This window comes from Quercus lobata, chromosome 3 (genome assembly GCF_001633185.2).
Source record: "Quercus lobata isolate SW786 chromosome 3, ValleyOak3.0 Primary Assembly, whole genome shotgun sequence".
NCBI lineage: Eukaryota > Viridiplantae > Streptophyta > Magnoliopsida > Fagales > Fagaceae > Quercus > Quercus lobata.
Window position 1 is genome coordinate 51,139,708 of NC_044906.1, and position 26,638 is coordinate 51,166,345.

The 26,638-nt window shown below is 39.4% G+C and overlaps 1 protein-coding gene across 1 annotated transcript; it reads right to left on the bottom strand.

The window, feature by feature from the left end:
- Window positions 1–3,249: 3,249 nt before the first annotated feature.
- LOC115982340 (protein MICRORCHIDIA 7-like) lies at window positions 3,250–13,137 on the bottom strand. The gene is made up of 19 exons (XM_031104915.1): window positions 12,563–13,137; window positions 11,991–12,065; window positions 11,435–11,469; window positions 11,257–11,341; window positions 9,864–9,956; window positions 9,634–9,718; window positions 9,297–9,372; window positions 8,425–8,553; window positions 7,813–7,911; window positions 7,588–7,689; window positions 6,567–6,734; window positions 6,378–6,473; window positions 5,792–5,843; window positions 5,543–5,654; window positions 5,093–5,465; window positions 4,665–4,753; window positions 4,478–4,565; window positions 3,796–3,918; window positions 3,250–3,692 (listed from the first exon to the last, which is right to left on the bottom strand). Exons 1-19 carry the CDS (start codon window positions 13,011–13,013, stop codon window positions 3,627–3,629), a joined length of 2,397 nt encoding a protein of 798 aa, XP_030960775.1. The 5' UTR covers window positions 13,014–13,137; the 3' UTR covers window positions 3,250–3,626.
- Window positions 13,138–26,638: the final 13,501 nt, after the last annotated feature.

The following is a 26,638-nucleotide window of genomic DNA, read 5'->3' on the forward strand; positions in this document are numbered from 1 at the left end:
TTAGCCAAGTGATTACTTAGATAAATTATTCAAATCTAGGTTAACACAAGAAAATCATATCATGTAAAATAATGCCGAAATATAAAGAACACACGATATGATAACCCAGAAAAACCAAACCAGTAAAAAACCTGGGGAGGATTTAACCTAGCTATCTTCAAGATAAAACCGATCCACTATGAAAGAATTGAAGTTTGTACAATAGAACTTAGACCACTAATATCCTATTGTTACCTCGAGTAGAAAATTTACTACCACGACCACATAGCTCCGAGTCCATGGACTACTTCTTTCCTTGATCCACTGCAACCACAATTACTCTCACTTGTGACTTTAAGACTCCACTCAAAGGTTTCAGATCTTCTTTAAGTTCTTTATGAAGCAACTAAAGCGATCACCATGTTTTTTACATGAATCTTGATCTTGATAACCCTAAGTGTGTATGAAGGTAAACACCTCTAGATCTCACAAGAGATTCAACACACAACACATCAAAAGGACTTCTAAAACATAGATAGGGTTTTCCCTTTTATACTTGGAATAAAATATAAAAATCTACACGTCATATGGGCTTGGGCTGAATTAGAAATTATGCAGAAAAATAAATCTGCATGAGGTTCGATCGATTGAGTCTAATTTTTTAGCAATTGAGCCTTCTAGATTTAGTCCAATAAATTCTACAATCACTCGATTCCAATTTTAAAAAAAACACACTTTGAGCTGCCTAAACTTAGACTATAATATTTTGATCATAATTTGCCAACATATTACAAATTGTAGTTCTAATACATTTAGTTCCTAAAATCTTAGAACCTAGCAATTATTAATTATTAAGAAGATCAAAACCTTTAAAATGATTGACATACTACAAGAACATACAAAATGACTCCAATTAAAAAAATAATAATACTGTAATAAAGAGGGGGTGTTTTAGCTAAGAAAAGGAAGGCGGATAAGTATACCATATACGTGCCGATCACTGTAGAAGTTTGTTGACATTTAATAATGTCATAATAATCATGACAGCATTTCCAATAAACTAGCCAAATTTTTAGCTAAAAACTAGTACTTCATTTTCAAGCAAATCAACTTTTCAAAAGTATACTCCCAAAATATAATCAACACACTATTCTTTCTATTAAATTTATACAGTCTTTTAAAAAAATATTTATCCAAAGACTCTAGGTAGGTGAACTTTACTTTGAAAATAGGCTTATTGAAAAAAATTATGATTTAAAATTTTAATAATTGTTGATACTTGATATTGATTGTTTAAACTTTGAAAAGGCTGAGAGGTGTTTGAATTTTGATAGAATTTGTTAAAAAGTGCAGTTTTAATAATGTGAGTGTTTGATTAGCACCAATCAAAACTACTATTTGAGGATTAAATTATCAAAAGGGACAGTTGTCGGGAACGTTTTGCAATAAGGACCAAAAATGTGAAAATGGCCCAAATCTCCCCTTGGATTCTTAAGAAGTGGTTATTTGTGGAGAGTCAAGCCTAAAATTCCAAATATATGATGAACAAAGGCTAATGGTGCTTTAACAAGAGAGAATCAAAATGCCAACAACAAAAATGCAGAAAAGTGCATAAAAACAATACGTCCAAAACTTCAACTCATAGTCAGCGAGAAGAAGAAATTGAGAGAGGTTGTGAAAAGAAAGGGAAGGTTCCCATGTATCTATATTTCCACCCCTAAGCTTTGGAATTGTGAAAATATTGGCTGGCTAAATAGATTTTTGCTCTAAAGTTTCAGCTCCTTGGGGAAAGAATAGTAGTTAGTTCATTTTGAATTTGATTAGGGCCTTTTGTATTGAGTTTGGGGTGCTCTCAATGACTGGTTTTTGGTTAATAGAAGAGGCTTTGAACCCCAAGGTCTCAATCAAAGAGGTTATGGTTAGATTTTCTTTAATTGGGTAAGAGGGTTGGCTTACTTTTTGCATAATTTGGAGTGGCCTAAATTCATGGGCTGATGTTTCCTAGACATGGTAGACCCTTGGAGTCCACATTTGGTTGTTGCAGCAAACAAGGCCAACCACTTGGGGTCAGCTATATGTTTTAGGCAAAAAATTGTTGAGCAGAAAAGTTAGGCTATAGTCAGCTAGAGCACAAAAGCTCTTTTAAGGTGGAAATTTCAGGTACAAGACCTCCTCCATGAGGCTGAGGTACTACCAGTGTCCCTTGCCCACTTGGTAGCATGCATGGGCTAGACTCATGTAAGAGGTTTGAAAGAAACAGACTCATACCCTTCAAACCACACTTCCTCAATTTCCCCCAATATGTCGCATGGGCTTGGGTCATGCTTAAAAGAATAAAATATAATGTAATACATGAATTGAACCCACAAGGAAGTCGGGCTTGTTTGAATCGGGCTTGTACAAAATGTGTCGCAAAAATGGGTATAAGCAACAGTTAAAAACATATTTAAAAAATTAAAAACAAAAAACTTTGAACATGATGAAGGAATTCACCAATCCGCAAAGATTATGAAAGAGGATGTTACTCTCTTCTCATGTCCAGTACCTTCTCACAAAATTTTGGGTCATAGGGCAAAATCGGGATTTTGAGAAAAACCGAGTACAATTTAGGGGGGGGGGGGGGGGGAGGTATAATTGAGACTGGTAGTGGTTATATTAAAACACCAAACTCACGTTCTCGATAGGGCTGAGTGTACAACTATGGCTCATCCAAATCCCCTATTCTTGCAAGCCCGAGTCCAATAGGTAGAGTGTCACTATGATCATGCACGCCAACTTAAGTCGCCCCTCTACCCATTTTTTTCTCAGCAAGAAAATAATAAAAAACCAAAATTGCTTTTTTTTTTTTTCTTTTTTTCATACAAGATAGAAATTCTATTCTAGCTTAATCTATTTTTAAAATGGAAGCCTCCTCAATTTTTGGGATTTTTGGGATAAAAATCACGGATAACTTGCTTGACAAAAGCTCAATAAAAGGAAATGCTAAAATGAATAAAAATGAACGAGAAGAACTAGGGAAAAAAAATGGCACTACCAAACAGGTACTCATTTCTCACTCTAGAATCTTTTCTCATCTCTTCTCATCATTCTCACCACATTGATTTCATGTACTGCATAAAAATGATAGAGAAAGAAGACCTGCACGTTGAGTTTGACAAATGTATGCACTGCAATCTATGGGTTGTACAGGTCAACAAAAATTGCCTGCCAAATGCCAATGGAACCACCACAACAGGACCCATTAAAATAAAATTAGTTTCTTCTCCCAATAATGTTAGTAACTTCATTGATTATCAAAAAGGAAAATTACTAGCAATATAAACTTACATTGTGGACACACAAAATGTGTACAATGTTGTACACATTGTGTCTATAATGTAAGTTTAGATTGGCCAATACAATGTACTCCTATAATAGTTTAAAAAAAAAAATAGTAACTTCATTAAGAATTCTGGATAATAATAATAATGACTAAACTAAAACACAGGGAGGGGTTTGCGCTCTATATTTCAGATTTACGGTGAAGCAAACACCCCTAGCTAGTACAACATCATATAAACAAGAATTTAGTGTGAGCCAATTATAAAAAATAAAAGGCTCTTCAATCATATGTTAATTGTGCTTCAGTGTTCATCATTACTTGCAACTCAACCCTTCCTGCCTTCTAGTTGCTTCACCTTCTCAATTAGCAGTTCAATGGTATTAGATGCATCCTACGGTAAACAAAGAGACTTCATCAGCAAAAGAAGCACTTTCATTGTATTAAAATCTACAATCAGAATTTTTTTTTTTTTTTTTTTTTTTTTTTTTGCTTACTCTTAATTTCTCCCTCAATTTATTCTCTTCCATGATTTTCTGGTCCCTTTCTTTGGAAATCATATCAATCAGAATTTCTTGCTCCTTCTCCATATCTTCTAATCTTTGTTCTTTCTCCTGAAGCTGATGGTAAAAAAGGAAAACCAAAAAGACTTCAGTTTTATAATCCACTGTTAGAGATGACTGACAAAACCGAACTCAAATACCTATAACTAGACCCCTAGCCCAGAAATACTAATAAGGCCATCATGTACTTTTATATTCTAAAGTTATGGAAGAATCCATATATGTATAATTGGTAATAAATTTAATTGGTGTTTTCCATGCAACCAACTTGCATAAGTGAGCAGAATTGTGTAATTAAATCATTTAATGAATCTACACACTAAGACAATAATTAGGTAAGTCTGGCTACCATTCCATTTTTTTTTTTTTTTAAGCTGGAGAGAGAGAGAGAGGGGGGGGATTGAACTAGGGAAAATTAGCATTCAGCAGATTTCCTCATTATCCATTTTAAATTCTCTTTAATGTTTGTATATCCCAGTCACTCATGAAAAACAATTGCCAATTCCACTTAATCTCTGTAGCACACTGATTACAACACTAAAAACTTATTTAAACTGTACAATCTGAAACTCTTAAATAGTGAAAAGATGAAGTGGGCAAATGACTGTCTACTTACCCGAATTGCAAATATTCTACTTCGTTCTCTTTCCTTCTGCAAATCATTTAGCAATTTAGCCATCTCTGGACTGCATAGTTCCTTCATTCTGCAAAGGAAAAGGATATACTTCAATGGTTAAAAATGGAAACAAAAATGGCATAATCAAACAATATCTCAGTGAATCCAACAATAACAATTATACAACCTTTCCCTTGGTTCAAGATCCTCTTCTTTCACCTTGATTAGACTAAGTCCATTAAAGGATACTTGTCCATCACCGTTTATGGCAGGTGCCTGTCATGGAGAAAATAAATGGAAACATCTTAGAGACAAAAAGAATTGAAGACTAAAAAATGACTATTGGGATGAACCATAGAGCCACCCAAATTTAAAAGGAAAAAGAATGGCATATCATAGCATGGGCACATGAAAATTCAACAAATATCTAATAATAGTGATAGTGGCTCGCAAGCATTCTAGTACTATCTCTTACAGAAATATTTCTTATTATTCTTAAATTACACACTATCAACCCAATAAAGCCAGATATCTGACAAATTCAATTTTTCTACGTGGTGCATGAGGTAGAGCAAGAAGCAAAATGCAAGTGAGAAGTCAAATGGAAAATCTAACCTTTGAGAGTAAACCTGTAAACATTTGATCTCTTATTCCATTTGATGTGAGATCTTGCTGAGACTGAGATTCATCAGAACAAGGTGATGCTTCATGAAAACTTTCATCTTCACTTGCAGACCCTGCTGGTTGTGATCCTTTATTAATTATCACACTGGATTTAGGTTTAGAACCCCTGCTAGTAGAGCCACGCCGATTCTGATTTGCCCATGAAGTAAATAGTTCTACAGATTCATGGGCTGGAGAATTAGTGGTGCATTGCCTAAGACCATAACCTGTGCCTGAAGTGGATTTCTCTTTGTGAGATGCTTTGACTGGAGAACCAGGTTGACGGCGTCTTGCTGCATAACCAACTTCCTGGCAATTTGTGGACCTGACAAAAATAAATCCATAAATTAAGTGTTTTCATCACCTCAGATTTTCTATCGCATGAAACAAAAGAAAACACACCAGTATTTCTTTTGGATTGCATTTAACCGTTGCTCAAGTCTTGCGAGAACAGTTGTGCGCTCAAAGCCCTGCTTGTCATGAGCTGGTTCAATAAAATTAGCTTCCAATACACCTGTTGCATAGAAGGGGCATAACAACAATAAAGTTTAATAAAAAATTCTTATTCATTGAAAAAAAAAATCACGTTAAAAGTAGTTGTTGCAATGCCAAAAACAATACTAATTGAGTAATTTCAAAGTGAAACAATACCAATAACTCCACGACCATCACTGCCAGCGGCATTCCAGACCCTCCAGAATGGCTGCAAAGAAGGCAATCAAACAGAATACAATGTTTAAATAATAAAATGCAATGTATCACTCTAGAAATCCGGCAGGATAAAATTTTAACTTGGACCCCTTATCAATCATTTTGAGCACAAAAAATTGCAGCTAATCATAATTCTAAAAGCAAAACTACCAAAACTGTTGTAACTCCAATAAAAATAAGATGAAACCTTCATAATGTATCATTGGTTAATTAAAGCTTGTGTAAGTGATTTATGTACGTGCTCTAGAATTTTGAAACCTATAAAGGATGGGCCCAAGATGTACTCAAGCAAAAGAAGATTTTATACGAAAACCTAAAATGAATGGATTGCATAAAAAAACCTAGAACCGCTCGACAACCACAAATCTGATACAAATTGAAACTTGAACAGTTCTACTTAAACTTATTAAGCACAATGCCATTGCACCATGAATGAAGGCTTTAGCCTCTCAACCATGCTCAATAGTTTTAATCATTGGAATATTCCTATAGAATCAATAACATACAGAAGAAAAAGAAAAATAACCTTAATTAATCGGTTCTTGTGATAAACATTGAACCCTTGAACATCAATATGAGCTCTTGCATCCTTTACAAACCCAATTGTCACAACAGCAACCTTCTGTTTATAGAAGAGTAGGAAAAAAACAGGTTATGGAAAATGGTAGGCAGAAAGCTATGCTAAATCAGATGCTGAATCTTACAAGCAACATACATTTGAATCTTTTGGAATTCCCTCAGGAAGATTCACAGCCACAGGTTTGTATGTCACCTCCTCTGCCAACATCATATCATTCACTATGTTGTGATGTTGAACATCTTTTCCACGGAGAATGATTCTGAAGTTCGGTGGAAGTTTGAGATAGAGAATTGATGCATAACTCTGGCAAAAGATAAAATCAAGAAATGGAGTTAGTATTAAACCATAGCAAGCATCTAAGGACCAGTACAGCAAACTTCTTGATCAAGGAAATAAATGAGGTTCCTCACAACTAATTATCATTTTCTGTAAAAGAAAAAACACTAGTAAGTCAAATATCACATGACATTCAGGCTACATACTAAAGGAAAAAAGAGAAAAACTGTAGTTATTAGAATTTTACAACCTCAAGTTATTATAAATTATATCCATAATAAGATTTCATTCATTAAACTGCAGATCTAACTCTAAAAAACCAATAATCAACCAACTAATAAACAATATTAAATAAGAGATCAGGGATCATATTTAAGCCACAAAGAGGTCTAGATATCTGCCTGCAGGCAGTGCAACAGCAAATGCTAGAACTTTCGACAACCATAATTGAACATCATGAAAGTACTTGTTTAATTCACACTAGTAGTTGTGAAACTCATATACCTTTCACAATGTCACTTCTGAAATTTTAGTAATATCAATTGCCTTTTCAAAAATTAATTTCTCAATTTCATAGAGAAAGCTGTGAGGCTGAGGAACCAAAGTTTAATGGTAGTGACAAACTGACAATTATGTAACAGACCAAACTATCAATGTTGTACATCAATAAAGCCCAACTTGATGTTATTCTCGGACTTTTTTCTACAGAATACTAGCCATAAGGAAGCCAAGTAAGTAGAACACAGACCATATGAGAATTTAGAAAATTCAATTCAGTAGGGGCCTTAGCAGTCAGTAGGCATCTTCAGCGTGAATAACCAGCAGACAGATTAAGACAATGAAATTTCAAATTAAACTCAAGTGAGAACTTGCAACATACCCTTAGAGAATGTCGATAAGTTAAGAAATGTCTGGAGTTCGGATATTGTTCTGACATCTGTATGTTCTTCTCATCTCGGTTGACACCTCTAAGTTGAATGTCCTATCATATCAAAAGTTATAAACATTCAGCCTTATCAGAAACTGCATATGCCACCTTTTAGTTTTACATGAAATTTCGAAGAAATAAAATCAGAATATGAAAGCAAGTGTGCTAAAAACTTACATGTGGATCAGTGTCTAAATCCAGTTCCAATTGTCCTTCGTCATCCTCCCAAAGATTGTATATTATTATTCGTGTACCATGATCTTTCAGGGAATCAAACTACATGTCACAATTAAAGCATGATTAAATGAGACACAATGATGATGTCACTAATAAATATATAAAATGACCATGTCATTAAAAAATTTTAGGCATAGTTTGACCCACATAGCAAGGGTTAAAAGCAACATACTGGTCATTGCTAAACTATGCTACAGTAATAGCCCAGTAAAGCACAATGCAATAAAAAAGCAATTTTCCATATTCATTAGAACTCAAATTGTCCATTCTTTAAGCTTCATTTGTACAAACATACACATGGAAGTGAGAATAAAATTATGATATATAGGATAACCAATTTTAATAAAATTATCATAAATGATAACCAATTATCATTTCCATATGCACACACACATCCAAAGTGAAAATAAAATTACGCCAAATACATTATAAAATTCTTAAAATTTATCATAAATATGATCACCAATCATAAAATGATTGAAATTTATAAAAATTGAAACCAAAAAAGAAGACTTCTTTTTTTGGAAAGTAAAACCAATAAAGAAGACTTACCTGCTTTAAAAGATCTTCTTCACTGGCATAAGGTGACCACTCCACTATGGTTGCTAAATTTCTATTCCAATCACTCAGAGAAGAGCGCACTACCTTGTTCCAACTTTGTCCTCGTTTCTCATATTGAATCTTATCATTCCAAATGAAAATCAGTCATAAAGCCAATAGTCAAATACTTGATGCTCTAAGAATTACAAAACTTTTTGACAAACAGTAATCAAAATATCACGCAACATTCTATAAAATATATATATATATATATATAAATATATATATCAAGCAACATTGTTTCTCTAAATCCTTGCTCCTTGTTAAATAAAAAGATCTATCATTGATTATTTAACATGACAATTACTGGAAACCTTTTGGTGTGGACACAAGACACGGGAGAAACAATTCCTCTCATTACTAGCTAACTGCCATTCATCCATTCCATTCTATACTTCTACTCTATAGCTATAGCAGGAGAAATCTTATATTTGCTCTATTGCATGATTGAGTGCTTAACCCTAGAAAGTAGCAGCATGCCACAGGTATTACATTTCATAAAGTCCCCTAGCTACACCATACTCCCAAAGGAAAGAAGAGGAGCTACAAGCCAATTCTTAGGTTTTGTTTTCTCTTGCTTGGAGTTGAGTCCAAGCAAGCCTACGTGTTGATTCTTAAGTTAATTTTCATTTCTCTAATCTTGTGTTCGTTCTCAAATTCTTTGAGAATTTTATATTGAGTTCTAGTATCACATATTGTTGTTCGAATTCACCTTTATTTCTTCTTTTTTGTCATTTTGGTAAGTATACTTTCCCTGTAAACAACTCATCATAAAAATCCATGTATACACATGCACATGCAAGAATAGTTACAACAGTTCTTACCATGGGAACCACAATATCTTCCTTTCCAGTACCCCTCAGAAATGTGTAGGACAACATTCCAATGCTTTGAGTGAAGCTTAGACAAATAAATACAAATCCATTAGTTTTGAAACTGATAAGGCAAACAAGCTTAAAACACTGGCAGGAACTCAGAAAGTAAATATAAAGTAATAAATCCCTTTTTCAGCAATTCACCATATCAGAAATACAGTCACTTTTATGATTTTTTTCTTTTTCTCAAAGACCAGAAATGATGATCATATGCATTCCAGAATAACAAGAGCAAAATAAGCAAAGCCAGAAATCAAAATTTATAGTAAACAGACAAAGGACCTACCTTTGTCCATCATTTCCTTGACAGCGTGAAAACACAATGACATCTGCTCCTAGCCTCATAGTACTTGTCTTGAACCCATTTCCATCTGGGGAGAAAATTGGAGAAAAAAACAAAAGAATTAATGGCATATCTAATAATCTAGTCTTCTGCACATAAAATGTTTCAATGTCCAATTATATATCCACTAAATTTCTGAAGCAAGAGCCTTTGAAAGTAATTAAGGAGCTCACATTGACCAATTGTGTTGGCAATTTTGCTTTTTGCAGAATAGCCAAGAGACATGCACTGCCGCATCTTATCAGGAGTCATTCCTCCACCATTATCTGCAGCCAAAAAGTAATGTTGGAACAAAACATTAACACCATAAATCAGCATTTGAATGTTCATCCAGAGTTTAAAAGAACAAAGAAAAATATTCAACAATATTCTAACTAGTTCTTTTATTGCAATACTTTTGTCTGCATATTCAGATGAACAAATAACTTCACTTTGCCATCCCTCATTTCATTATTTCATTAAATCAAGTGATTTAATTTATACAGTTATACTCGTGATTGAATCATTTAGTGCAGTACTTTTGTCTTCATATAAAGCTGAACACATCACTTCACTTTGCCATCCTCATTTCTTTATTTCTTTTTTTCTTTTTTCTAAATTAAGTGAATTAATTTGTACAGTAATACTCGTGATTGAATATTTAAAGGTAAAAGAAAAATAAAATCAATAAAAATTCTAAAGTATAGAGGTGAATGCAGACATCCAGATAGTAGAAAACATAAATAATCATAAATGATAATAAAAATAATACATAAAAAAAGAAACATAAAAATCTTATAACAGCCCTTTTCTTTTATAGGTAATAAAGGTTTTATTGATAGGAAAAATGCAAGGTGTTTACAATAGTAAACTCACAGCAAAGAAAAGAATACAAACAAATCAAATGGAAAATTTAATAGAAATAAGGAAATTAGACAAGGAAATATTATGCGCCCCAAATACAAGACCACTCAAACAAAGTCCTAACTAGTGAAGTCTTCAACAAATCAATAGGTCTCTCAATGTGCTCAAAAGTTCGGGCATTGTATTTCTTTCATATTAACCACATAAGACATGCCGGTACTATATTCAGCATCACACACTGAACCCCAAACATAAGAAAAACCTCACTCCACAACGCATGAGCAAACTTACAACGAAGTAAAAGGTGATCCACAGTTTCCTCATCACACCAACATAGGCAACACCAATTAACAAGAGGCAAGTTCTTCATAACAAGATTATCTATTATAAGAATCCCACCCACAGTCCTAAACATTGTGCCCACATTAAAATGCAAAATATAATAGACCAAACTCCCCAGGTATCAAAAATTTAACCCATGAGATAGCAGAACTAAAAATCATGCACAAAACAAATCGAAAGATCATATAAATTGGGTCATTGACTATACTCAATTGAAGCAAAGAAAAGCCTTTGCTTACAAAACAATAATATTAAAAAAGACGCTAAGTCAATTTTCCCCAACAACTCTTGAACATAATAATATAATTAATAAAACCAAGACAATAAATCAAGAAACCTCCAGGAAACAATTGACAAAAGTAAAACAATACAGCTACTTACCTTCAACTAGCAACATATGATTTTTATTCTCACTTTTCATGTTTTGAAGCACATCTACGTGAACAAGTGTAGCTCCATTACAAACCTGACCACCAAACGAAGTTCAGGAAAAATGGAAATTATGAAAATTATTGTGATGTATTTTTATTTTTAGAAGAAACTTTGAAACTATAAATACCTCATCTAAAGCATTGTCTAGAAGCTCTGCAAAAGCTGTGCAATTAGAAGACCTAAGTCAGTAAAATATTCCTTACATAATACCACATTTATTTCTAGGTTAAAAAAAAAATGAAAATTCATCCCTACATAACATATGGTGCAACTCACCTCCATAACTTTGATTGAAAGTGAGTATTTTAACAAATCACCATTTGATTACCTTATCCCCTTATATCCCCCATACTTGAAAAATATCAATAACTATCTTATTAAAAAAGTTTAAACTTCAAGCTTTTTCTTTTTTTCTTTTTTTCTTTTTTTTTTTAACTTTAAAACTATACACAAAACATTAGTTTGAATCATATAGTAAGTAACACTAATTAACATAGAATTTGGCATGCATATTAAAAGTAACGAAAACATATAATCCAACAGTTAGATTTTAAAAATACAAATCATATAAAAAGTTATCAATTTATGTAATATCACAAAGAGTTACATTTTTAACGGTTACACCATGTCTAACTTCATCCTAACCCCTATATAATTCTCATTATTCAAGCGTAAATATCTACCTCCCAGAGCCCACTTGTGGCTGGTTGCATTTGAATGTAGAAACTTAGGATGGACCCTGACATGATCCATGCCGGCTGCAAAAAAAAATAATAATAATAATAATAAAAAAATTAAATTATATAAAAAAAATTCCACAAAAATAAAGTAGACCAGTAAGTTTTGCTAGAGAAGTTCGCTACTATGAACTATCTAAGATACCAAATTAGACACAATATATAGAAGCTACAAAAGTTTAATTCTCAATCCTATTAGAAGAGAAACTGAACAGTTACATCTTAAACAAATTCATGATTGCCGAGCAATATTTATTTCACACTCAAGTTGTTGCACACACACTGAAATTCAAGTCACGATTTCAGTTCAAAATTTTGAACTGAAATCGTGAACTGTGTGCAACAAAGTAGTGTGCACTAGTATTTAGCCATATTTATAAACTTAAAACAAATTTCGAAACCCTATCTAAAGCAACCAAACAGTTTCGGCAGTATCACACGGCTAATTGCCATATTTGAATTCAACGAAATTTATATCATCTAAAAAAAGAAACAAAGAAACAATATTCAGTAATTACCAGAAGTCGAAGCAGAATCGACACCATTGCTAATTTCATAATCTCCGGCTTTCCAAAACTGCTTGCAACCGCGAACCTCCTTACTTACTTCCCTACTATCCGCGGCGGCGGCAGGCTTCTCCGGAGGAGAATATACCGACAACGGCAAAGCGTTTATCGCAGTACGGTTCACTGAAGTAGCAAGAGAAGAGAGAAATCCAGGCGGCAACACCACGTCCGAACAATCCTTTTCGAATTTCCGTGGCTTCTTCGATACCGATCCTTCTTCTACATCTCCACTCCGCCGCTTATTGTCTCCAGTCATTCTGAAAGACACAAAGAGCGATTCAGCGTTCGAGTTGCCGGTATCAGAAGACTCGGTACAGCCACTGCTATCGCTGCTACTGAGATCAATTGTGTTTGCGAAAAGCTCGGGAATAATCTCAGGTTTTTCTCGCTTGATCAAGAACATTGTTGAGAACTGTGCCCTTAGGGTTTCGGACCTTCGGGCTTGTTTGGGAGAGAAGAAAACCAAGAATTTAAAGAAAAGAAAATCCTTTTTGAGAACGGAGAAGGAGACCAAGAGACGCAAAGAAAGAGAGAAAGAAAGAGAGTTGCGATGGGTTTCTAAGATCGTTATGCGGTAGAAGTGGCGCGAGTTATATAAAACCGGACTGTCACGTGAGAGCCACGTGAGAAGTTAGAGTACTAGTCGGTTTAGGATTTTAGGCTAACACGTCGGTTGAGGGGGAAGCGAGGCTTTAGAACTTTTTAATTTTCCTTTAAATTACATTTTTGACCCTTATATTTTGAGGTTTTTTGTTTTTGGGTTCATTAAGTCTGAAAATTTTCATTTTAATTCATAAATAAAACTTGGTGAGTAATTCTACCGCCACAAACTATTCTACAATATTTTTACAAATCATTGATGTTAACTTCTTATTGATTTTTATTTAAACTCACCATTAATATTATATTTTTATTTACTAATAACTACTCACCACTTTTGTAGTTTATAAAATTATTTGTAAAAAAATTTGTATTTGTAGCAGTACTCATTTTTTTAAAATTTATATAAAAGTGTTAATTGTGGAAATTATTGTGTATTCTCAGAGTTCTATAAATACGTATTCTCTCCTTTCACATGAATGGTGTGTCCCACTAATTAAATTTATGGTGGGACCCACCATTTATGTGAGATAACAGAGTATGCATTTATGGTACTCCGGGAGTACCTAATAATTTTCCGTTTAATTGTATTTAAGGCTATTAACTTGGCCATTAAACGCCATCAAAATGTATTTTAATGATCAAATTGGTCATAAAACTTTTTTTAACAAGATATAGTTTCAATTTATAGTATCCACTCCTAATAATTGTTCTTTATGAAATCAAGACACCAATTGGTTTTTAGTGTAGAAGGGAATCCAAGTCCTAATCTTTTATTCGACCGCAAAATACTTAAACAATTAAACTAATTAAAACCCACAAGAGGCTTTTGTTGCTAAAACAAATTAGTCTTGTACGGCACCAAGATCCCAAGACCCATATAGGCCCTTGGGCCCAGGCCCAACGGGAACAGCCCCATTGCCCTAAGCCCTTCTTGGATCTGCCTTAGCGTAAAAACTAATTTTTGGGCCTTGAATTCTGATATGTGCTCGGCACAAGCTTTCCCAAGCAAGCGTATTAACCGTGTCTGGGTAAATCATGATATGCTCGGTAAACTGCATTACCGAGCACTATCGACTAAGCTGGAACCAAGTTCCAAGGCGATAATTGTTGCACCCCACTCTCACCTAAAAATCCACTTAAATCAGATAATATTGGACCTTCAATAGCACTAACAGAGGCTGAAATCGTAATCTCACCACTAACCTTGGCTATAAATAGCAGAAGTTTGGGAGGAAGAGGGGGTTCAAAAAAATAGAGAGAAAACAGTCAAGTGAGAAGAAGAAACTGAGTGTTGCTTTGAGTCTCTCTGCCGAGAACGACCCAGAGTAGGAAATCCTCAAGCCCACTACAAATAAATTGTGAGCCCAAGTGAGTTAAGGCCCAACAGCCTCATACCTGGTTCCCACAATTGGCGCCCACCGTGAGGCTCTCCTACAAAGCTGTGGTTCGACTGAAACTCAAACAAGGGAAATGTCCGAGGAGCGTTCAGGAGGGCGCGCACCGAGCAGTTCCATAGGATCTTCTTGGGGATCGACGTGGAGGGAGAGAAGGCAGAAATGACGGGAAGATAGGGAGTACCCCAGAGGAGAGGAAAGGTCCGGATTAGGAGAAGGGTCGGCCCAGACACACCGAACGGTTTCAGGCGTCTCGGCGCATCGGCAGTATGATGATAGAGACCGAGAGCTGGAGCGGTTGCGCAGATTGGTAATGGATTTGGAGCTGGAAGCAAGGGGTCGGCGCCGAGAAAGGAATCGCAACCCCCAGCAAAGGAGAAATCGGGGCGAGGAGGGCTCCAGCCGATCTGGTACGCAACGATTCCGAGACCGATCACGCTCTCAAGAGTCACACCGGCACTCCCGGGAGCCACGTCATCAGCGGGACCGTTCATAGTCGCATGGATACGGTGACCGAGGGTCAGAATCGCCGGAGGAACGGCAGCACCACAATGCCGCCATGGACGCCATGAGCCGAGCCTTACGGATGGCTGCCCGGTCGCCGTTCTCCGATGAAATCGAACGGGCCCCTATGCCGAGCAAATTCACGCGACCGCCATTCAATTCCTACGAGGGGAAGACAGACCCCGTGGAGCATGTCAGTCATTACATCCACATGATGTCTTTGCATGCACACAATGATGCATTGATGTGTAAGGTATTCCCCTCTAGTCTCGGCTCAACGGCCCTGAGATGGTTCAATGCGTTATGGAAAGGCTCCATACATAGCTTCGCCAAGCTGATTCAAGAGTTCGGCAGTAGATTCGTGACATGCAGCCGAGTGCAACAGCCGGTTGACGCGCTACTTTCCATGAAGATGAGGGTTGGAGAAACCCTTCGGAGTTATGCCAGCCGATACTGGGAACTCTACAACGAGATTGGTGGAGGGAATGAGAAGATTGCGGCAAGCACCTTCAGGATGGGGCTCCCCGAAGACTCTGAGTTACGGGAGTCGTTGACGAAAAGACCCCCCGAGGATATGACGCAACTGATGAGACGCATAGAGGAGTACAAACGCCTGGAGGACGACCGGCTGCAGAGCAGGGAAAGCTCCATTAATTGGGAGATCTCGGCAAGGCATTATGCCGACAAAACCCAAAAAAGACTTCAGAATGCAGGAACCAGAGGTGCAAGTCGAAGGGGTTAATGTGGCGTTTAAAGAACCCGTGCACAAAATCTTGGAGCGGATCAAGAACGAGTCATTCTTCAGGTGGCCAAACAAAATGGGGGGCGACCCGTCTCGGAGGAACCAAAACCTATACTGCACCTATCACAGAGACAAAGGACACACCACCGAGCAGTGTCGGGTATTAAAAGATCATCTCGGGCAGCTAGTAAAGGCAGGGTACCTGAAAGAGTTTGTAGTAGACTCCACTGACCAAGAAGCCAGACAGGGCATCCAACAGAAAAGGAACCCCCTCCTGCCTCCACTGGGGGTAATTGAAGTCATCCATGCTGTACCAAGAGGAATGGCAGCAGCAAAAAGGGTATTAACAGTGGCTTGCACGGGAGGAGATTCAGCCGAGAAGAAGAAGAAAGTTGAACGGCTGACCATCTCGTTCGAAGAAGACGATTTGGAAGGAACGGTCCAACCTCATGACGATGCTTTGGTGGTGACGGCCCGGATAGGCGGGTTCCTGGTGAAGAGGGTAATGATCGACCAAGAGAGCGGGGCTGACGTCATGTACCCGGACCTCTTCGAAGGGCTCGGATTGAAGACCCAGGATTTGACGAAATATGACACGCCGCTAGTCTCATTTGACGGGAGAGTCGTAATTCCTGAGGGACAAATCTCTCTCCCGGTGGATATGGAAGGCAAGGGAGTTATAGTTACCTTCATAGTAGTCCGATCATTCTCACCGTACACCGCAATCCTGGGAAGGTCGTGGATTCACGCCATGAAGGCTGTTCCATCCACCCTCCACGTGAAGGTAAAATTTCCCACTAAGTATGGAGTTGCCGAGGTGAGGGGGAACCAACAAGTGGCGAGGTAGTGCCTTGTCGCCGCGGTCGGATGGAAAAATGAACAGCTCGGACAAGGTGAACATGCCGAGAAAGAAACTTCATAGCAATTACAGAAGTCCCGAGGGGAAACGGGGGCGGACGTGGCCGAGGAGGTATTAAAGGTTAGAATTCTTCCGGATACTGACAGGTATTTCCAAATAGGTACAAGCATGAATGACCGGGAAAGGGTAGAGATGTTGTTGTTCCTTTTGCAGAACATAGATGTTTTCGCATGGAACCCATATGAAGTGTCCGGCGTAGATCCCGAGTTCATTGTCCACAAACTCAACGTGGACCCATCATTTCCCCCGAAGAAGCAAAAACCGAGAAGAGCATCAAAGGAGCATGTCGACACAGTAAACTTGGAGGTCCAGCGGCTGAAGGAGGCCAGGGTCATAAAAGAAATATTCTTCCCGAGATGGCTGGCAAACACTATTGTAGTGAAGAAGAAGAACGGTAAATGGAGAGTTTGTGTGGACTTCACAGACTTGAACAGGGCATGCCCCAAGGACCCATTCTCAATGCCCAAGATTGATCAACTAGTAGACGCCACGTATGGGCACCCGAGGATGAGCTTCCTGGATGCCTTCCAGGGTTACCACCAGATTGCCTTGGCGCCCAAGGATCGAGAAAATACAGCATTTATATCCCCGAATGCAAACTATCACTACAAGGTGATGCCGTTTAGATTGAAGAACGCCGGAGCCACGTACCAGCGGATGATGACGAGAATGTTCCGAGAAAAAAATTGGATGCACGGTTGAAGTATATATTGACGACATGGTGGTAAAAAGTAGAAAAGAGTCACAGCATACGGAAGACCTCCGGGGAGTATTCGAGATACTACGATGGCATAAATTGCACTTGAATGCCGAGAAGTGCACTTTTGGGGTGGGTACAGGCAAGTTCCTGGGTTATCTGATCTCTACTCGGGGAATAGAGGCTAACCCCGACCAAATAGAGGCCGTGAACCGCCTCAAACCACCAAACAATCCTAAGGAGGTGCAAGTGCTCACTGGAATGTTAGCCTCCCTAAACCGATTCATCTCCAAGTTTGCTGATCGCTGCCGGCCGTTTTATCAACTTCTAAAGAAGTGGAAGGGGTTTCGTTGGGACGAGGGATGTGATGAGGCTTTTCGAGAGCTGAAGGAATAATTGGCAAAGGCGCCAAGGTTGACGGCCCCGGAGCTCGGGGAGGATTTGTTTATGTACCTCTCAGTCACCGAGCATGCCATAAGTGCTGTGTTACTAAGGGACCAAGGAGTACAAATGCCAGTGTATTACATAAGCAAAACCTTGGTAGATGCCGAGACAAGGTACCTGCCCTTGGAGAAATTAGTTTTAGCCCTAGTGCATGCCACTAGGAAATTGCCACATTACTTCCAGGCACATACGGTGTTCGTCCTCACCGAGTATCCATTACAGTCACTGTTAAAGAGATCAGACTTCACAAGCCGAATTGCCAAATGGGGAACTCAGTTGGGATCGTTTGACATAAGATACCGACCTAGAAGCTCGGTGAAGGGACAGGTTCTCGCAGATTTCATCGCAGAATTCACACCCAAGAACGACGGCAAGGTAATCTGTAGTGCAGAAATTCGCCCGTGGAGGGTATTTGTGGACGGCGCTTCAAATGCTCTGGGGGCCGGGGCTGGTATTGTCATAATCACCCCTGAGGGCATACGATTGGAACACTCCTTCAGATTGGGATTCAAAGCCTCGAACAATTAAGCCGAGTATGAGGCCCTACTGGCCGGTTTGAGGGCCGTATTGCATATAGGCGCAAAAGATGTTGAGATTTACTCGGATTCTCGGCTGGTTGTTTATCAGATCACGAGAGACTTCGAGGCTCGAGACTCTCAAATGAAAGCTTATCTGAGTGCGGCCAAGCAGATTATTGGTCAATTCGGAACGGTAAAAGTGTCCCAGGTAGCTCGGTCACAAAACAAACACGCCGACTCACTTGCCACGTTAGCCTCATCGGCTACCGAGGACACGCCACGACTAGTCACGATAGAACTTATAAGGGAGCCAAGTATCAGTGTGAAGAGTATCCCCGACCAAGCCAGAGTAGAGGTGGCGTAGGTAGCAGTGGCTAATCCGTGTTGGATGAACCCGATCATAGATTTCCTTGCCGAGGATAAGGTTCCGGAGGATGAAGACGAGGCCAATAAGATTCGTCGGGTGGCTCCCCGGTACTGGCTGTCTTCGGACCACAAATTGTACCGAAGGTCCTTTGCGGGCCCTTACCTTTTATGCTTACATCCCGAGAAAGTCAGAAAGCTTCTGACCGAGCTATATGAGGGAGTGTGTGGTGGCCATGTTGGGGGACGATCTTTAGCACACAGAGCAATGACCCAGGGGTTTTGGTGGCCACAGATGCAGAAGGATGCCGCTGAATATGTTCGGAACTGCGAACAGTGTCAAAAGCACGCCCCTTTGATCCATCAGCCTGCGGGTCGTCTAAATCCCGTGAGCAGCCCGTGGCTGTTCGCACAATGAGGGCTTGACATCATTAGACCATTCCCCCGAGCAACAGGGAACCGCCGTTTTGTATTGGTGGCTATAGATTACTTCACAAAATGGGAGAAAGCGAAGGCCTTGGCCAATATCCGGGATACTGACGTGAAAAAGTTTGTATGAAAAAATATAGTTACAAGGTTTGGGGTGCCAAATTCGCTAGTAACAAACAATGGGCTACAATTCGATAGCAAAGCTTTTCGGACCTTCTGCAGCGAACTCGGCATCAGGAACAAGTATTCAACCCCGGCTTACCCACAAAGCAACGGCCAAGCTGAGGTAGTGAATAAGACTATTTTGAACGGGCTCAAGAGGAGGTTGGACGGGGCAAAAGGAAGATGGGCAGAAGAGCTACCTAGTGTATTGTGGGCTTACCGCACGACCCCCAGAAGATCCACGGGGGAGACCCCGTTCTCTTTGACGTACGGAGCGGAGGCAGTGATACCAACCAAGGTGAGCTTATGCAACGCACGGGTCGCAGGGTTTGACCCCGTCCAGAACGCCGACCTGATGATGGAGCGTTTGAACTGGCTAGAAGAATGCAGGGAGGCCGCGACCATACGGCTCGCCGAGTATCAGCAGAAACTAGCCCAAAAATACAACCGAAATGTGAAGGGGAGGGAATTCAGTGCCGGAAAATTGGTGCTAAGAAAAGTCATGGGAAACATGCGAGACATAGCTGTAGGGAAGCTTGCTCAAACCTGGAAGGGACCATACAGAGTTTCAGCCATCGCGGGTACAGGGGCCTACTACTTGGAAGACCTCGACGAGAGGCCGCTTCCCCGGCCGTGGAACGCCAACAACTTAAAGAAATTCTACGCATGACCATCCGTGTAAGCCAGAACTTGTATTTTGCTAAAATCAAGATTATGATGAAGTTATTTGTATATGCTGTTTTTGGTTCCGTAACTGCACAACAAGAGAATTGCAACTAAAATCTCTAAGGACAGAAACCTGGTCCTCGGCTCAATCAAAATCGCCGATCAGGTGGAAACCTTATAACTAAAATCTCTAAGGACAGAAACCTGGTCCTCGGCTCGATCAAAATCGCCGATCAGGTGGAAACCTTATAACTAATCTCTAAGGACAGAAACCTGGTCCTTGGCTCGATCAAAATCGCCAATCAGGTGGAAACCTTATAACTAAAATTTCTAAGGACAGAAACCTGGTCCTCGGCTCGATTAAAATCGCCGATCAGGTGGAAACCTTATAACTAATCTCTAAGGACAGAAACCTGGTCCTCGGCTCGACTAAAATCGCCGGGCAGGCTGAAACCTTATCACTAAAAGCACAAAGGATAGAAACCTGGTCCTCGGCTCGACTAAAATCGCCGATCAGGTGGAAACCTTATAACTAATCTCTCTAAGACAGAGACCTGGCCCTCGGTTAATCTAAATTTGTCGAACGGGTGAAAGCCTTATCACCATCAAGGAATGAAAAGATAAAAAAACAAGAACATCACCCTCGATAAAATCATAATCACGGAACATACGGGAACCCTAACCCTTTACAAACGCTAAATCCATTGGCGCTCTCGGATTCTCCAAAGCACCACGCAATAGGTTTTGGGGGTATCATTCCATTAAATGGCCAAAACACTGGCATGATCCAAGCAAAACATACAGATAGATAGAAATTCATTCAACAGATTAAAACAAAAGTCCGAAAAGGAAAGCAGTTTACCAATCAAACAAATAAAGGTAATTGTTCGTTCACCACATCCCGGTGACATAGGCAAATAAACCAATAATTTGAAAATGCAATAAAAATAAGGAAAAGTATAAAGGGACTGCAAAAAGAAAATCAGCTGGAGGGTCGGGCCGGGTCCGTCGCTTCTGGCTAGTCGGTCAGGGGGAAACGCGAGTCTTCTCCGAGAAGCTCCTGCACAGTCGAGATACTGGTGGCTTCCATGTCCTCTGGCTCAGCATGAGCGTCAATTTGTTCAACCAGCTCCTTCATGCTTGTCGTTTCCTCCTCATCAATAGCAGCCGGGGTATCCTGGACGGCAGCAACAGGGCTCGGAAAGGAAATTTGGCCGGGGTCTCTCAGGTGTGAATCCTCGGGAACACCCAGTGCTTGGAGAGCAGCGAACCACCCGGCCTCAAAACCCAGGTTCCGAGCCTGAGCCACTACCGGCTCTGCGGACTTCTCGGCATCAGCGAAGCCTTCGTTATACCACTTTTGCTCGGCGGCCGCCAGGGCTGCCCTAAGGTCGGCTAACTCCTCGGCGTTGGCAGTATTGAGGCTAATGGCTTCAACTAGCTTAACCTCCGTCTCATTCTGCTTAGTCAAGAGCTCCGCACACCTCTTTTCGGCCAATGCCCTGTTCTTCTCCGAGGCAGCAGCCTTCTTCTCGGAGGACTCAGCTGCCTTAAGCTTTTCCTTCGCCATTTTGCCCGCTGACTCCCGCGCTCCCTTTTCGCGCTCGACTTCCTCGGCGAGATCCCGTGTTCGGCTAGCTACTATGTGAGCCAGTTGGGTAGCCTAGCAAGCACAAAAGTTAATAAATGAGCAGAAGTGAAGGTATGGGAAGAAACAAATGAGCTAAGTAATTACCGCAATGGCGTGCCACTCTAACCGGCGCCCCACAGACTGCTCAGATCCTTCCTCGAAGGCGTGCACGTCCTCAGGAAGAAGAAGACCCTCGGCCAAAGTTTGGGCAATACGGCCACCCTCGCCTTTCTCCCACATCCGAACACAGGCGGTTGAAGGCAGCAGCTTGCCGTCCAATAAGAACTTGGGCTTCCACGCTGGAGCCACTTGGGAGGAGGATGCAACCCCCGTACCAGCCTGGGTTGGCGGCTCACAAATAACGATTCCCCCTGTTGGCTGGGGAGGAGTCTGGACTACGGCATCCCCCAGGCTCGTGGAAGGTTGATTGGTTACCTTCTGTTTCTTACGGGCCCATCCAGCCTGAGAAGAGGGTGGAGGCTGAGACCCCTGGCCCCGGCCTTGGCCCTGAGAAGGTGGGGGCTGATTGGGTTGCCGTGCACCGGGCACGAAATGGTCAATGGTCATAACCTTCCTTGACACCATCCTTCCGCCGGGTTGGATAGCTTCAACTGACAAGGCAGCTGCTTCAACCAATGGTTGCTGAGTCTCGGCCGGGGGATTCTCGGGCTGCGGCTGCTCTTGAACAGGGCCCACTTGTTGGATAGCTTCGTGGGCTAACTCCCTAAGGCGCCGAGACACCCGTTCCGCGGACTCGTCTCGCAATGGGGCTAGTTCGTCCGAGCAGGTGAAGCGCCGTCCAAAATCCCTCGCCTCCCCGGTTGTAAGCTTTGGCGGCAGGAAGTTCGCGTACCGGACATCTATATACGACAGCAGGGGATTGTCAACTAGAAGTGCCTACTTAAAATTCTGCCAGGTGGAGTAAACTGGCTCTATCCCGAGGATCAGGTGCGAAGCTCGGAGTTGTCCGTCCCAATGCACGTATATCTCGGAACGAAGGATGAAGTTCAAATCCTTGGCGTGGACGGTTCTGATGTCCGGAACAAACACTTTGCCGTCTGCAAAAGAACAGGTGTCATATCAGTATCTGATTATAAAGATTTACTTCATTAAAAAGAAAAGGAAAAGCGGAGGAAAACAATCAGATCAAGGGATTGGTACAAACCCACTTCACGCCGTGAAAGGGGGCAAGGGACGTCCCCGGCAAACTAATTGTCGCGCACCCGAACGAACTCCCCGGCGGAGTTCCTGTTTGAATCAGGCAGGCATGATATCAGCCATACCCGATTATTTCGTGTCTTTAGGTAATAGTTGGTAGCTTTGTTCCCACAGAGGCTATACATATGGTTAATGTCATGGTAATTTAACTGTAAATTGAAGGTATGGTTCAACCTACTGACGCAGCTAACTACCCGGTAAAAGTTCGGGGGAAGCTGGTCGGGACACAGCCCGTAGTACCTAAGTGTGTCGGTCAAAAGGGGATCCACGGGGAACCTAACCCCGCCTTCTAAGATTGCCATCAGAGGAAAAAAGGCTGTACCAAATCCTCGGTGGAGAGCAATATCACTCTCGTGGCAGTAAGCCACATCCACGTCATCGGGAATACTAAATGTGCTCCTAAAGGTGGCCAAGGCATCCGGGGACTCTAGAAGATAAGAGTAACCCATCTATAACACCTAATGCTATGAAAGGAAACTTGAAGAAATAAGCTGAAGGAATAGAAAGAGGAAGAAAAACTTACTTTGGGTTCTAAGAAGGAATGGAACACTGGGCAGGAGAGTAAACGCACGGAAAGTTGGTCGGCAGAGAGTAAGCGCGAAATATCAGAGGTGGAGGAAAATGAGAGAATGTTCTATAGGGAACTATTTATAAAGTCAGAAAGGGGGGGGGGGGGGGCAAAGAAGCGTTTAATCAAGCAGTAAATGGGCACGATTTACGAACGACCCTACAGATGCCAAACATAACCAGTACGCGCGCCGCTCCGGTTCACGAAGCGTCAGGCAATAATGACAACTGTACCTGGCACCGCGAAACGGCGTGTCTTTTGAGATGAGCATTAATGAGGAACCATAACCACGATTCCCAGGCTATAAAAATCTCCGAGGTCAAAAGGCTCGGCCAGCTCCTTGATTCTTCCTGGCAACCGGGTATGAATCAAGGGGGGGCTAATGTACGGCACCAAGATCCCAAGACCCATATAGGCCCTTGGGCCCAGGCCCAACGGGAACAGCCCCATTGCCCTAAGCCCTTCTTGGATCTGCCTTAGCGTAAAAACTAATTTTTGGGCCTTGAATTCTGATATGTGCTCGGCATAAGCTTTCCCGAGCAAGCGTATTAACCGTGTCCGGGTAAATCATGATATGCTCGGTAAACTGCATTACCGAGCACTATCGACTAAGCTGGAACCAAGTTCCAAGGCGATAATTGTTGCACCCCACTCTCACCTAAAAATCCACTTAAATCAGATAATATTGGACTTTCAATAGCACTAACAGAGGCTGAAATCGTAATCTCACCACTAACCTTGGCTATAAATAGCAGAAGTTTGGGAGGAAGAGGGGGTTCAGAAAAATAGAGAGAAACACAGTCAAGTGAGAAGAAGAAACTGAGTGTTGCTTTGAGTCTCTCTGCCGAGAACGACCCAGAGTAGGAAATCCTCAAGCCTACTACAAATAAATTGTGAGCCCAAGTGAGTTAAGGCCCAACAACCTTATACCTGGTTCCCACAAGTCTTAAGTTTGAGAATTTTCATTTTAATCCTATTAATAAAATTTGATATTTTTTTATAAAAAAATGTTTAATTGTGTTTAAGGCCATTAATTTGGCCATTAAACGTCATCAAAATGTATTTTAATGATCAAAATGATCATAAAACTTTTTTTAACAAGAGATAGTTTCAATTTATAATATCCACTCTTAATAATTGCTTTTTATCATATCAAGACACCAATTGATTTCTAATGCAAGCGGAGATCCAAAGTGCTTGGGAGTCTAGGGGGAAAGGGTTCAAGTTTTGAAGTTAACAGCATATTGTAATTATCTCAAAAAAAATTAAAAATTAAAACCCACAAGAGGCTTTTGTTGCCTTGTTTTTTGTTGCTAAAAACACATAAAATAGAGTGCAAAAAGCTTTCAATGGCATTAAAATTAGTGTATTTTTTAATTCTAAAACAAATTTACTTTGAGGTTTGAATATCTTTATATTATCATTTACTAAAATTAAAAAATTGCAGTTCTTTTTTCTTTATTAAGAATCTATTTTACCCTTGGATTTAGGAAGGTAATAATTTTGTAAATTTATTTTTGATATATAAAAAAACTGAGAACTTTTTTTTATTATTATAGAAAATTCAATCAAACAAGCTCAAACTGTTCTTCTTTTTTTGTTTGACAATAAACTTCATGTTTTTCTCTTGATTTTCTAGCATTTTTGGGAATATTCTCTTAATGATTATTATAACAAATATTTATAACCTTTAATTTAGGAAGGTAATAATTTTGTAATTTTCTTTTCAATATATAAAAAAAAAACTGAGAATTTTTTTTTTAATAGAAAATTGAATTAAACAGGCTCAAATTCTTCTTCTTTTTTTGTTTGACAATAAACTTCATGTTTTTCTCTTGATTTTCTAGCATTTTTGGGAATATTCTCTTAATGATTATTATAATAAATATTTATAAGGAGCCGAGTTTCCAACCAATTTTCAACCGCAGTGATTATTCCCTAAATACATCCATGTAATAATTCAATTTTGGATCTATTATGAGTTATGGATCGTGCTAAAAATTCAAAACCCACTTTTTATAAATTAAAGAAAAATGAAATCCAATGGATTAAAATTTATATAAAACCATTTTCTATTTTGAGAATGTCCAATGTATGTTTTGTTCACTTTTTTTTTTGGTTATACAAAATAGAAATTTCGAACCTTCGGGCTTGTTTGGGGGAGAGGAAAAAAAAATAAAGAGAGAGATAAATCTTTTTTGAGAACGAAGAAGGAAACGAAGAGAGACAAAGAAAGAAAGAGAGAGAGAGAGAGAGAGAGTTATGATGGGTCTCTATTATCGTTATGCGGAAAAACCGTAAAAGTGGAGTTATATAAAAACTGGCCAGTCACGTGAGAACCACATCAGAAGTAAGAATACTAGTCGGTTTAGGACTTTAGGCTAACATGTCAGTTGTGAGGAAGCGAGGTTTTAGAAATTTTTAAGTTTTCTTTAAATAACATTTTTTACTCTTTTTTTTTGGTTCCATAAGTTTGAGAATTTTCATTTTAATCCATTAATTAAATTTGATTTTTTATTTTAAAAAATGTTTAATTGTGTTTAAGGCTATTAATTTGGCCATTAAACACCATCAAAATGTATTTTAATGATCAAATTAGTCATAGAATTTTTTTTAGAAATAGTTTCAATTTATAGCATCAGCTTCTAATAGTTGTTCTTTATTATCAAATCAAGACACCAATTGGTTTCTAGTGTAAGCAGAAATCCAACTACAAATCTCTTATTCGACCATAATAAATTTTACTAGTTGAGCTAATTAAAATCCGCAAGATCTCTTATTTGAAGTTTGAAGTATCATTATATTATCATTTACTTAAATGAAAACATTGAAGCATCTTATTTCTTTATTAAGAATCTATTTTACTCTTTAATTTAGGAAAGTAATAAGTTTGTAATTTTCTTTTTGTTACTGGGAATTTTTTTTCATAGAAATTCAATCAAACAGGCTGAAATCTCTTCTTCTTCTTCTTTTGTTTGACAGTAGACTTGATGTTTTTCTCTTGATTTTCTAGCATTTTGGGAATATTCTCTTAATGATTATTATAATAAATATTTTATAAGGAGCTGAGTTGCCAGCCAATTTTAAACTGCAGTGGCTATTCCCTAAATACATCCATGTAATAATTCAATTTTGGATCTATTTTGAGTTATGGATTGCACTAACCCACTT

Coding starts and splice junctions, on each gene's coding strand:
- LOC115982340 (XM_031104915.1), bottom strand. CDS start 13,013: ATGTTCTTGATCAAGCGAGAAAAACCTGAGATTATTCCCGAGCTTTTC. Junction 9,957..11,256: donor TCATATGTTGCTAGTTGAAG/GTAAGTAGCTGT, acceptor TTTTGGCTGCAG/ATAATGGTGGAGGAATGACT. Junction 5,655..5,791: donor TGATGGTCGTGGAGTTATTG/GTATTGTTTCAC, acceptor TCTATGCAACAG/GTGTATTGGAAGCTAATTTT.